This window comes from Anopheles coluzzii, chromosome 2 (assembly GCF_943734685.1).
Source record: "Anopheles coluzzii chromosome 2, AcolN3, whole genome shotgun sequence".
Lineage (NCBI taxonomy): Eukaryota > Metazoa > Arthropoda > Insecta > Diptera > Culicidae > Anopheles > Anopheles coluzzii.
Genome location: NC_064670.1, coordinates 102,802,617 through 102,812,361, shown reverse-complemented (window position 1 = coordinate 102,812,361; position 9,745 = coordinate 102,802,617). Strand labels below are relative to the sequence as shown.

The window sequence follows — 9,745 nt, the reverse complement described above, 5'->3', positions numbered from 1 at the left end:
GTTGCTCCGAAATTCACTGTTTTGCTGCGTTAAGAGTGTAGCTTTTATTTTATTTTTCCCATTTTTAGATACTTTAATACGAGGAATGGCAAAGGGAATGAGAAGGAATGAGACCGGTGCGCCCACTTAAACCTCATGCCGTCGATCGTTGTTGGTCGTTCCGAAGTTTGCGTTGAAGTACGCATCGAACCGGGACACGGCACTGCACGAGCTGCGCGCACTGCGTCGATCATTGCCGAAGCTTCCGCCGGCAAACGCCCCATCGTCCAGCTGGTCCACCGAGAAGGTGCGCGTCGTCAGCAGCATCCCCACCGAGGACGTAGTGCGCGTGATGTTACCCTGCGAGGGGAATTTCGCGACACAGCTGCACAACTTGCCGAAACTGGTGGCTGATGATGCGCCCGCCGGATCAAGAGCCTCCGTACCGTGGTGATTGGTCGATAACGTCTGCAGGTAGTCGACGGTGACGATACGCCCGTTACAGTGTGCGCAGTACACGGAGCTCGGTGGTGGAGCAGGAGGACCTCCAGGAGTGGAGAGTTGAACGCCATCCGCCGTGTGCTGCTGATGCTGATCGCGACAGACTGGACAGTAGTGGCGGATCATGTCGTAGCTGGACGAGATGGGAGCAGACTGACTGGTGGTAATACTTGGTGGTTGACTCGACGGAGGACTGCTGGAATCGCAAAGACAGGAGCTTTGCACGAAGGAAGCAGATGTGGTCAGCTGTGATTGGGTGGTTCTGTTGGAGTCGATCGTTTCCTGACTGCTTCCGGTGGATCTGAAACGCCGCAGGCATTAAATTCTGCTCTATCGAGACACGATCGAAGTACAACTTACATTCCATGGCCGCTGGAGGCCTCATTTCCGTACCCAAACAGGTACGCGTCAATTTCCTGCATCTGATTGAAGTCGAGTGAGTTGAAACTGTTCTGCACCGCAGATGAGGAGGGCGCAGGATTGGGCTGTACCAACCTAGGCTCGTCTAAACTGCCCCCAAACATTTGCCAGGGACGATCGGGTTGCGCGGAACCATTCCAGATGGGAGTTGGTAGGATGGGACGATTACATGGCTCGATATTACTGCTCGGTGACATACTATTACTAGCAGACGTAGTAGTAGCAGCAGCAGTAGTGGAAGTAACACCGGTACTACTTCGATCAATATTTGCTAGATCACAATTGATTGCAAAGGGCATTGCCATCGGGACAGTGGAGCTGGTACTGGAAGGAAGCGAATGGGTCAATGAGTCTGCACTGGAAGAGCCCGTAATAGCAGGCAGATAGTTTATTCCGATCGCGACCGGAACAGCGTCTTCCTGATGGCTGCCCGATACGCTGCCGCCGTTCGTAGCGCAGCTGCTGGCCGCTGGCGGGGCGCCACTATGGAGCGCGAAAAACCGGGCATTGATCTGGTCGTACGTTGGTGGCGGGCTGGACGTGGATTGGCTGACAACGCTCTGGATCGGGCCCGCAGTCGACGCTGGAGTTTCTGTAAGCGCCATTCTAAACGTCAAAGCTTACACTTGAAGGACGTTCCGAGTGCGTCGGCCTGCGCCGCTCTACTTACCCAGTATGCGCGAGCTGATCAAGAAGTCACCGCCCTCGTCCAGGGTGCTCCAGTTCGCTAGCCGCAGATCGTAATCCTCTCCATCCAGGTCCGCATCGGAGTAGCGATCGTAGGCGTCACTGTCCGGCTGTGGTGATGTCGGTCCTTGCTCTCGTCCTCCAGCAACGACCATGCCCATTGAATCGACCAACCCACTCGAGGAAGGTAGACTGTCCGATTCCGGGGGCAGCTGTACCTCCAGGATGGGATTGTGTAGCTCGGACGTGTTGCTCTGGCGGCGCGATCGTCTCATCCGGCTGCGACGCCCTGAGGCGGACGATGAGGAACGTCGTCGGCGCTTCCGCTTTATCTCCTCGTCCATGCCGACCTTGATGATTTCGTCGTAGTCGGGCGGCGCTTCGTAGACCGGCGGGTCGTCCATCTCTTCCGCGCCGTGCGTGTTGTTGCTGTCTACATGAATAACGCTCACTATGGATGGATTCTTCATGCTGTACTGCGGCCGGGGCAGAGATGGGCTCGGGTCACTTACCTAACAGCTCGCTGATCGTTTGCAGCTGGCTCTGGAGTTCCCGCTGCTGGCGGGCCCGATTGCCCGTACGATACAGCAGCACGATGAGGGCCGAGATGAGCATGATCAGCCCGAGACTGCTCGCGATGAAGATGATCGTGGCGGTACGCAGGTCCGGATAGCGATCCATCTTCGGGAAGTAGTAGTTGGGCGTGTGGGCGTACCAGCGACGATCCATCGGACCACTGGACCACTCCTGGACGCAGCTCTCCGGCTCGTCACTGTTGTCGCCACAGTGGTCGAACCCGTCGCAGTGCAGCTGTATCGGGATGCACTTTCGGTTCTGGCACAGAAATTCGGTTCCCATGTAGCAATCTGGACCGATAAGATGCAATCAAATGTCAAATATATGCGAAGAAAGCATACGATCAGACCACTTACCCAAATAGCTGAACCCCGAATAGACTAGCGCCAATCGTGACAGATGTCCAAAGGAGGCTCTAAGATGCACATAGAACCCGGACGTGAGCGGCACGACGAGATCCTTCCGCACCAGTGCACTGTCCGCCTTCGTCACACTGAGCACCGTCCCGTCCGACGTCGTACCCTGTATGATGGTCAGCATCGAATGTGGGCCGAGCTTCTCGAACGTGTCCACCTTCAGCGAAAGATGCGTCTTCAGGTGGGCGTACGTGTTCGGTGGCTTGATCAACCAGACACAATCATAGATCCGGCTCTCATTAGCATTGTTCAGCATCTTCATCATCGTAATAGCGCCGCCAATGTTTTCCACCACTCCGCCGCAGTTCGTGTTCGGGTGTAGGGCCTCTTCTGATGCGCTGGTAGCGTGCAGGAAGGACACCAGCGCCCTGTATCCCAGCGCAGAGCCACCGTTCGCATAGAACCGTATGATCATGGACGGGCCTGTGCTCTGGAAGACGGGCGGACGAAAGATTGATCCCGATACCGCCCCCAACCGCTGCCCATTCCAGTCGTAAAACTCCATCGTGGACGTTTTGGCTAGCTGAAAGTCGCTGAAGATCACATTGATCCGGCACGCTTCGACATTGCAGCTGAGCACGTACTCTTTGCCGAAGTCGCGCGGATAGTACGACGGGAAGTACGGTGTGGTAATGATCCGATGATGCAGATAGTTGTTAATGCTGGTGATGTTTTGGGCCGGTCCAGGATTCGCTTGTATCGTTTCCCGATTTCCTGCGGAAAAGATTAAAGGAATGCTTTAGGACCCTCTCTCCGGGAACTTCGTCCAACGCGTCCGGCTGCTTACGTTCCGCAACGTATTCCAGCGTGAAGGCATGGCTGTGGTTGCTCCAGTAGACGAACTTGATCAGCACGGAGCGGGTCTGCGTTTGGTAGACCACGTCGTGGCCACAGTTTCGCCGACTGGTGTATTCCGTCGAATCGAACGGTGGCTCGGTGAACTCGAGATAATCGCACCGACACGGTGGCTCATTATGCACCGAACATTTGGCTGGGAAGTTCGAGTAGCTTTCCGACGAGGTGGCAACAATCGATAGGGATTAAAATTATTATCCAACACCCCCTTGAATGGTTGATCCGTTTTGGCCAAGCGCCAAGCGGGCAAGTGTTGATTGTTGGGTGCTTACCTTAATGAGATTTTAAAATTGCACGACGGACAGGTTACCAGCTCGAGCGTACAGACGTTCGGGACGAACGTTTGGTTGACGAGTGCGGTTCGAGGGATCTGGAAGGTTGGAGGAAACATGGTGTAGGCATAACGCATTAGGGATAGGTAAAGTCCTTTTTCCGTTATTTAGTTATATTTTATCACTCTAATGATTCAATTTAGACTTGAAATGGAATAGAATTAGACAAGATGTACGTCCAACTGTACTTTAAAAACAACTGAATATCACAGGTTTTGTAAGAAATCTTCGAGTTCGCTATAAAAGCTTTTAAGAAAGTTGTTAGGTGTTCAGGGGATCTTTGTACAAGCCAGTCACATCCTCATATATATTTATATCCGTATCCCGGATTTTCTACGACTGTCTTCTTCTTCTCTCTTTGCCAAGCCAAATCAGGTCCGTCTCTATTGATATCAAAGAATTTGGCTTTGGCTACCCCCATTTAAGAAGAGGGGGGTGCACTCGATCTGTACAAGATTTGAACGCAGGACAAGCATGACATGAAGCCTTGGTGTTAGCTGCTGGACTAAAGAACCAGTTCCACAACGTCCAGTTATTGCTGTATTTTATTTCTCGCTAGCAATATTGATACAGAGCCGCTATACTCTAATCTAAAGAAAGTTATATGTTTCTTGTTTTGCACTTCACTTCCACCATCCGTTTAGGTAACTGTCATTCATCCGTTGAAAGCAACACAAGCGCATCAGGTAACAACAGTCCTTGGTGCGTCTTAGTACGTCTAAGCCAGCTTATAGGCCTTGACCTTTGTATGCAGCCATTGTTCATTAGGTCACCGTACATGACTCACTCATAATCTAGTATCAACTAAAGACACTAATTGAGGAAAACTCGTTCCAATACTTTCGCTCCCACATGCATTCACAGTCCATTAGAGGTTGAATTTTGAAACCAATTGAAAAACAGTACGTTCGTCATGGATACGTCATCGATCACTCCACGTTTCCGTTTGATTTCTGGCGCTACAACATTCGCCGCGTTTGACGCGTTATAATTGGCACCGTAATCCAATTAACGGCCTTAAATGACTCACAGAAATCGATTGCATTGCACCACCACCGCGAGGACACTTACGTAAGGCACGGACACATTGGTCGCCTGCAGTTGGCCACGATCGCCCAGCTCGAAGTACACCCGGTGGCCATTGTACACGCCGCAGATCTCATTGCTCCGGAACACTTTCGGCAAACATTGAACCGGCGAGAGGCACAGGCACAGCGCTAGCAGTGCGATAGCGAACGGAACTGAGCAAGGATTGCGTTTAGCCAATCGGCCACTATAAAGCATACTCGAACTCGCGATAATCCTGATTTTGGGTACTGGTTCTATTTTCGAAAAGGATTCAGATTCCACCTTTCAACCACGGACACGTTTCACGTTTTTGGCGCGGTATTGCAATAGGTTGTGAAAAACGGGAACCAAATTGCTTTGCTAAGAGTCACTTCCGCAGAGCTGTGGTAGGTGCGTGTTCGTTCCGTTTGAAAGTCGCGTTGATACTGATTTCCTACGGCCCTCTTGGGATAACGACAACGGCTTTCCGGAAGCCATACGACGGCCACAGTGGAAGGAAGATGGGCTCAACAAGGGACACTCTTGGGTACGCGGTTGTTATATCGTTCAGCGCGGGAATAGGGCGACAACAAAGCACACACACACAAAAGCCATGTTACGTTGTGTTTTCGAAAGTTCCAACGCCGCAACGCAATGGCTAATAGCGTGTTGCTTCGCCTGTGTATCTCTCTTAGCGTCTTTCCGTATGGTGCGCATTTGTTACATCCGTTCTACGTTATGAACGGGTAGAATGGGGATTTACTATTTAAACCAACAGCACAACAGCAAGTACCCGGCCTAAGCTTACGACAGTGGCCAGTGGATTTAAAATTGTTTGCCTAGAAACAGAACAGTACAAAGGGACAAAGCATAGTTCCATAAAAGGAAATCCATTCATTTTCCCTCCTCGAACTCGTTCAATCGTCTGTGTCTGTCTGTTGTTAGGGGGCAATTGGGGCAACAATTTATATAACTTCGGACGAATACAAAAAAATAGCTATTTGCACACTCATTACGACATACGCCGGGCAATGAACAGGGTGTGCGTGTGCACACCTTATCCGCCCTGGGCCGGCATTTATTTAAGCCACGCAGCGACGAAATGTAACACCCATGGCCGTACTTAGAACTCCATCTTCATGTCGCTCAGTGCCGCCGCCTTGCCTTTGAACGTTTGCTCGAGCTTGCGGAGAAACTCCTCGAATATGACCGTTCCCTTGAACATGCTCGTTTTCTTGTAGTCCTTAATCTTCGACCGGTTCTCCTCGCCCTCCACCGTGTTCTTTTCGTCGAATGCGTTCACTTCCTTCAGGAGATCGCTGTAATGACCAACAAAAAAAGGTGTTACACATTACGCCTGCACGCACAATCCTTCGCATAATTCGCAAACTTGTGCAATAGCTTACATTATCGTTGGCACATCGGTCGGATCAAACTTGGAGGCAATGTTCGGGTTGAAGGGTATGCACACCTTGCCCGTCTTCGGATGCACGCAGAAGGGCGACTTCAGCAGATGGTTAAAGCCCTTCGTGACGTTAATGTCGAGGCGCGGGTAGGTGAACGCAAGCGTTACTTCCTCCACGATGAACTTAAACCGCCGGTACCTGTTGCTGTTGCCGGACATGCGTAGTTCGTCAAAGTACGCCACGAACTCCTTCCACACGCCCTTCGAATCGTTCGCCACCGCTTTGAAGCGCTTTTCGAGCTCTGCCCGCACGGATGCATCCTGCACGAGCGCCAGCAGCTTCCGCACGCCCTCCGGCTTGCCGAACATGTTCTGATCCACCAGGCAGATCTCTTCGAACAGTGGCGCAACGATGCGGTAGGCGCGCCGCACGCTGTGGTGCATCTCGTCGTGTATGATGACGCGCGAAGCCGTTCCCTCGCCGCCCGATATCAGCAGGTTCAGGTACATGGCGATGGCGGACCGGGCGGCCGTATCCAGATGGCGGGCCGCCTTATCCGACACCCAGCAATGGATGCCACGCCGACCGCTGAACACCCACAGCAGATGCTCGAAGCCAAAGTCTTCGCGCAGCGCCTCGTCCAGCACGCGGCACGCAATCGACATAAACTTCCAGCACAGCTGGCACACGTTTGCCTCGTTGCAGCACGTGCGAATGTCGTCGTAGTCGGTCATGTCGATATCGAACACCAGCTCGCGCTGGACCGGCTGGATGGCGGTGCTGCCCCGGTGATCCTTCGGCCGGATGTTGTACACCGCACCGATATCGATCTTGAACGGCGCTTTCGAGCATATTTCCCGCTCCAGCTCCTGCTGCGTCTCGAACGATTGGTAGCGTATGTAGATGTCGTCCTGCAGGGTGAAGGAAAATTCTCGGTTCGAAAACACGGACGATTCGGCTAGAGTTGACGCACGGGAACGTATGAAGTGGGTAGAAGAGACCAAAAATAGTAGTAACGAATTAATGAATGAAACGGTAGCGCCGGGAACGTAACAGTTCCTCTGGGGAATAATAAGCTGGAAGCACTTACAGCGTCCGTACGACATCCACCGGTAAAACTGCTTGTGGGGGAACAATCGTTTGTAGTAGAGTGGCAACAGGTCCTGCAGTATGTTGGGATCGAACGTTGCTTTTGGTTTCACGGTAGAATCTTCCAGTTCAGGCATTTTTACAACTATTTAATAGAAGCAACTTGGAATTGTTTGGACGCACTGCGTTTTATGGGAATGCAAACGACCGATCGAATAAAATGCGCGCCAAACTCGCGTAAACAAATAAACAAACGTTCCCGTTGACAGTTGTCATTTTACAGCGGTGTCAAATACAGCGGTACTTGTTTGCGGTACGCTCTGGTAAATTTATTTATTATTTATTCTAATTATCGTGGGGTTATTTCGAATCGAAATCGAATTCCTGTGTTATTTCATAAAAGAAGAAAAATGCAAATTTTTGTAAATCAATTTTGTACGAAAGTCGTGAAAACATGCATTGGAGGCAAGCCTTCGCAATAGCCAAGGTAAATAGAGGCCCATTTAAAACGTCACCAAGCTGGGCTCACCTGGCGTATACGTATGTTGCACAGGTGTCACAAATTCTTCTAAAAAAAGAGAAAAGCACAAGAGAAAAAGTGTAAATACGGACGTTTTCTTCCGAAAAAAAGAGTATCACCAAGTGTGTTGCAATCAAGATTCAATGCTAAAACTGTCCCCGGGTAGGCGTGGAATCGGGCCACGTCGGAGATAAGCCGTGGAGAAGTAGTAGCACATTATTCTGCGGGCGATAAGAAAGCAGACCACAACATCTATACGCATACATTGCACGGGTCAGGAGGCAGAAGGGTGACGAAAGCAGACGACAGTGAAAGCATCCGCCCGCCTTGGTGTCACTGGCATCGAGAGACGGAAAGGCAAGCAAACACCAACACCACCACTCATCACCGCTGTCGTCGTGTGGCAAAACTGTCCCGGACGGGGTGTGATCCGCCGACGGCGGGACGTCCGGCACCATGTACTGCCTGCAGTGTCTCATCCCGGTGCTGCTGATTCCCAAGCCGACGAACCCGGCCCTGATGCAGACGCATGTGATGTTTATCGTGCTCTATCTGATCGGCTTCTTTCTCGAGCGCAAACCGTGCACCATCTGCAGCCTGGTGTTTCTGATGGCCGTGTTCCTGATCTGCAACAGTGGCGTCGGCAACTGCCTGTTCTGGGGCAATTGCGAGGGCCACACGTGCGACAACGGCTAATCGAACCGGACGCGGACAGGTCGAAGACGCGTGAGCTGATGCGCTGGTAGGGCAGTGGTTGTTACTTCCTTGTTTACTGCTCCTTGATTTTAAACACTTTCTATCCTGATTTATTTCTCCATTTCCACCGTTTTCTATCCAAAAATTGCCAAAGATTTAGACAAATGCGTGTTAATTGTGAGGGTGCACGGGGAGTTGAAAGCGAAGCGAGACAGAAACCTTCGGTTTGGAGCGCTAGCACCATGTTTAGGTAAAATAATTCTGTTTTTTTTCGTTTTAGATGTTGAGTTTGAAATTGTTTAGAAAAAAAAAATTGCCTTACGATTGGATGTAGGTTTCGTTGTTTCACTCGTGTCGGGTTGATAGGTAGTTTTCGTTTTTTTGTTTGTTTTGAGAACACAAAGACTGCAGGACGCAGATCAATCTTAAACGCAAAGGCGGTTGTGCTGTAAACGGGAGATTTGATAAACTAGCTTGAAGCGTGCGTGCAGGCGAGCGCAGCATAAACATAAACATTAAAAAAAAAACATTAGTCGTAGCTTGCCCGATGTGATTGATACTGTGCGCGAAGGAGTCCAAAGGAATTTGCAAGCAGCAAAAGCATAGAGAAAACATACAGGATAGAGCAACAGAAACAGAAAACTTTACTAGCTTAAAGTAGTGACACGTTTTTGGAACAGTAATCGATACGGCATGTAGTACGCATTCAGGATTAATGGTTGTTTGTTAACGATATTTATATATTGGCAGTTCTAAATTCAAAATTGATAAAAACGTCCCCCCTATCACTGTTCTGGCCGCAGCAGCTGGTCATTAAGGAATGTGTGCTTCTATCCCAAGAAGTGCCCAAAAAAAAAAAAAAAATAGTCCCTCAAAAATGCGCATCATTACTCCCGAGGGTGTCACTAGTGTGGTTTCGTGAGGGAATTTAAGCTATAATTCTCCTTCAAAATATCAAAAAAACAAACCACCCACAGTGGATTAAAGGAAAAAGGCGCAACAAAGACGCCACAAAAGCAGCAATACTCACGCGAACTCAGCTCGCGCAGCGTGTTTGCGAGGGATGCGATTCGGATAACGATAACTTGTACATAGTTATGAACATACATGTAGTATTTATTTTTTTAAAATTACAATCCTTAATGTCCTTAGGTTAGCGTGTTGAAAATCAATTAAAGCAGCAGCTGTACACACCATTAAATAAAATAAACTCAAAATAAT

General features: G+C 50.1%; 3 protein-coding genes across 4 annotated transcripts; 1 reads left to right on the top strand and 2 right to left on the bottom strand.

The window, feature by feature from the left end:
- Positions 1–19: 19 nt before the first annotated feature.
- Positions 20–5,419, bottom strand: LOC120948155 (uncharacterized). Of its 2 annotated transcripts, none has more exons than XM_040364190.2 (8): positions 4,838–5,419; positions 3,707–3,804; positions 3,367–3,587; positions 2,520–3,293; positions 2,100–2,453; positions 1,571–2,038; positions 841–1,492; positions 20–781 (listed from the first exon to the last, which is right to left on the bottom strand). In XM_040364190.2, exons 1-8 carry the CDS (start codon positions 5,048–5,050, stop codon positions 127–129), a joined length of 3,435 nt encoding a protein of 1,144 aa, XP_040220124.2. In that variant the 5' UTR covers positions 5,051–5,419; the 3' UTR covers positions 20–126. The 2 variants fall into 2 exon arrangements, with proteins under 2 accessions (XP_040220124.2, XP_040220125.2); XM_040364191.2 differs by having other exon boundaries at positions 1,571–2,020; positions 4,838–5,418.
- Positions 5,420–5,825: 406 nt separating this feature from the next.
- Positions 5,826–7,556, bottom strand: LOC120948158 (DNA primase small subunit). Its single transcript, XM_040364202.2, has 3 exons — positions 7,310–7,556; positions 6,220–7,177; positions 5,826–6,132 (listed from the first exon to the last, which is right to left on the bottom strand). Exons 1-3 carry the CDS (start codon positions 7,443–7,445, stop codon positions 5,937–5,939), a joined length of 1,290 nt encoding a protein of 429 aa, XP_040220136.2. The 5' UTR covers positions 7,446–7,556; the 3' UTR covers positions 5,826–5,936.
- A 292-nt stretch (positions 7,557–7,848) lies between these two features.
- LOC120947974 (bladder cancer-associated protein) lies at positions 7,849–9,744 on the top strand. The gene has a single exon (XM_040363898.2). It carries the CDS (start codon positions 8,285–8,287, stop codon positions 8,522–8,524), a length of 240 nt encoding a protein of 79 aa, XP_040219832.1. The 5' UTR covers positions 7,849–8,284; the 3' UTR covers positions 8,525–9,744.
- The last annotated feature ends 1 nt before the right edge of the window (position 9,745 follows it).

What these genes read in the sequence shown, in the direction of transcription:
- LOC120948155 (XM_040364190.2), bottom strand. Translation starts at nt 5,050, where the DNA reads ATGCTTTATAGTGGCCGATTGGCTAAACGCAATCCTTGCTCAGTTCCG. An exon ending in GCTGGAATACGTTGCGGAAC is followed by an intron (nt 3,294 to 3,366) that starts GTAAGCAGCCGG and finishes TCTTTTCCGCAG; the next exon opens with GAAATCGGGAAACGATACAA. An exon ending in GCCTCCAGCGGCCATGGAAT is followed by an intron (nt 782 to 840) that starts GTAAGTTGTACT and finishes GCGGCGTTTCAG; the next exon opens with ATCCACCGGAAGCAGTCAGG.
- LOC120948158 (XM_040364202.2), bottom strand. Translation starts at nt 7,445, where the DNA reads ATGCCTGAACTGGAAGATTCTACCGTGAAACCAAAAGCAACGTTCGAT. An exon ending in GTGGATGTCGTACGGACGCT is followed by an intron (nt 7,178 to 7,309) that starts GTAAGTGCTTCC and finishes CGTCAACTCTAG; the next exon opens with CCGAATCGTCCGTGTTTTCG. An exon ending in ACCGATGTGCCAACGATAAT is followed by an intron (nt 6,133 to 6,219) that starts GTAAGCTATTGC and finishes TGGTCATTACAG; the next exon opens with CGATCTCCTGAAGGAAGTGA.
- LOC120947974 (XM_040363898.2), top strand. Translation starts at nt 8,285, where the DNA reads ATGTACTGCCTGCAGTGTCTCATCCCGGTGCTGCTGATTCCCAAGCCG.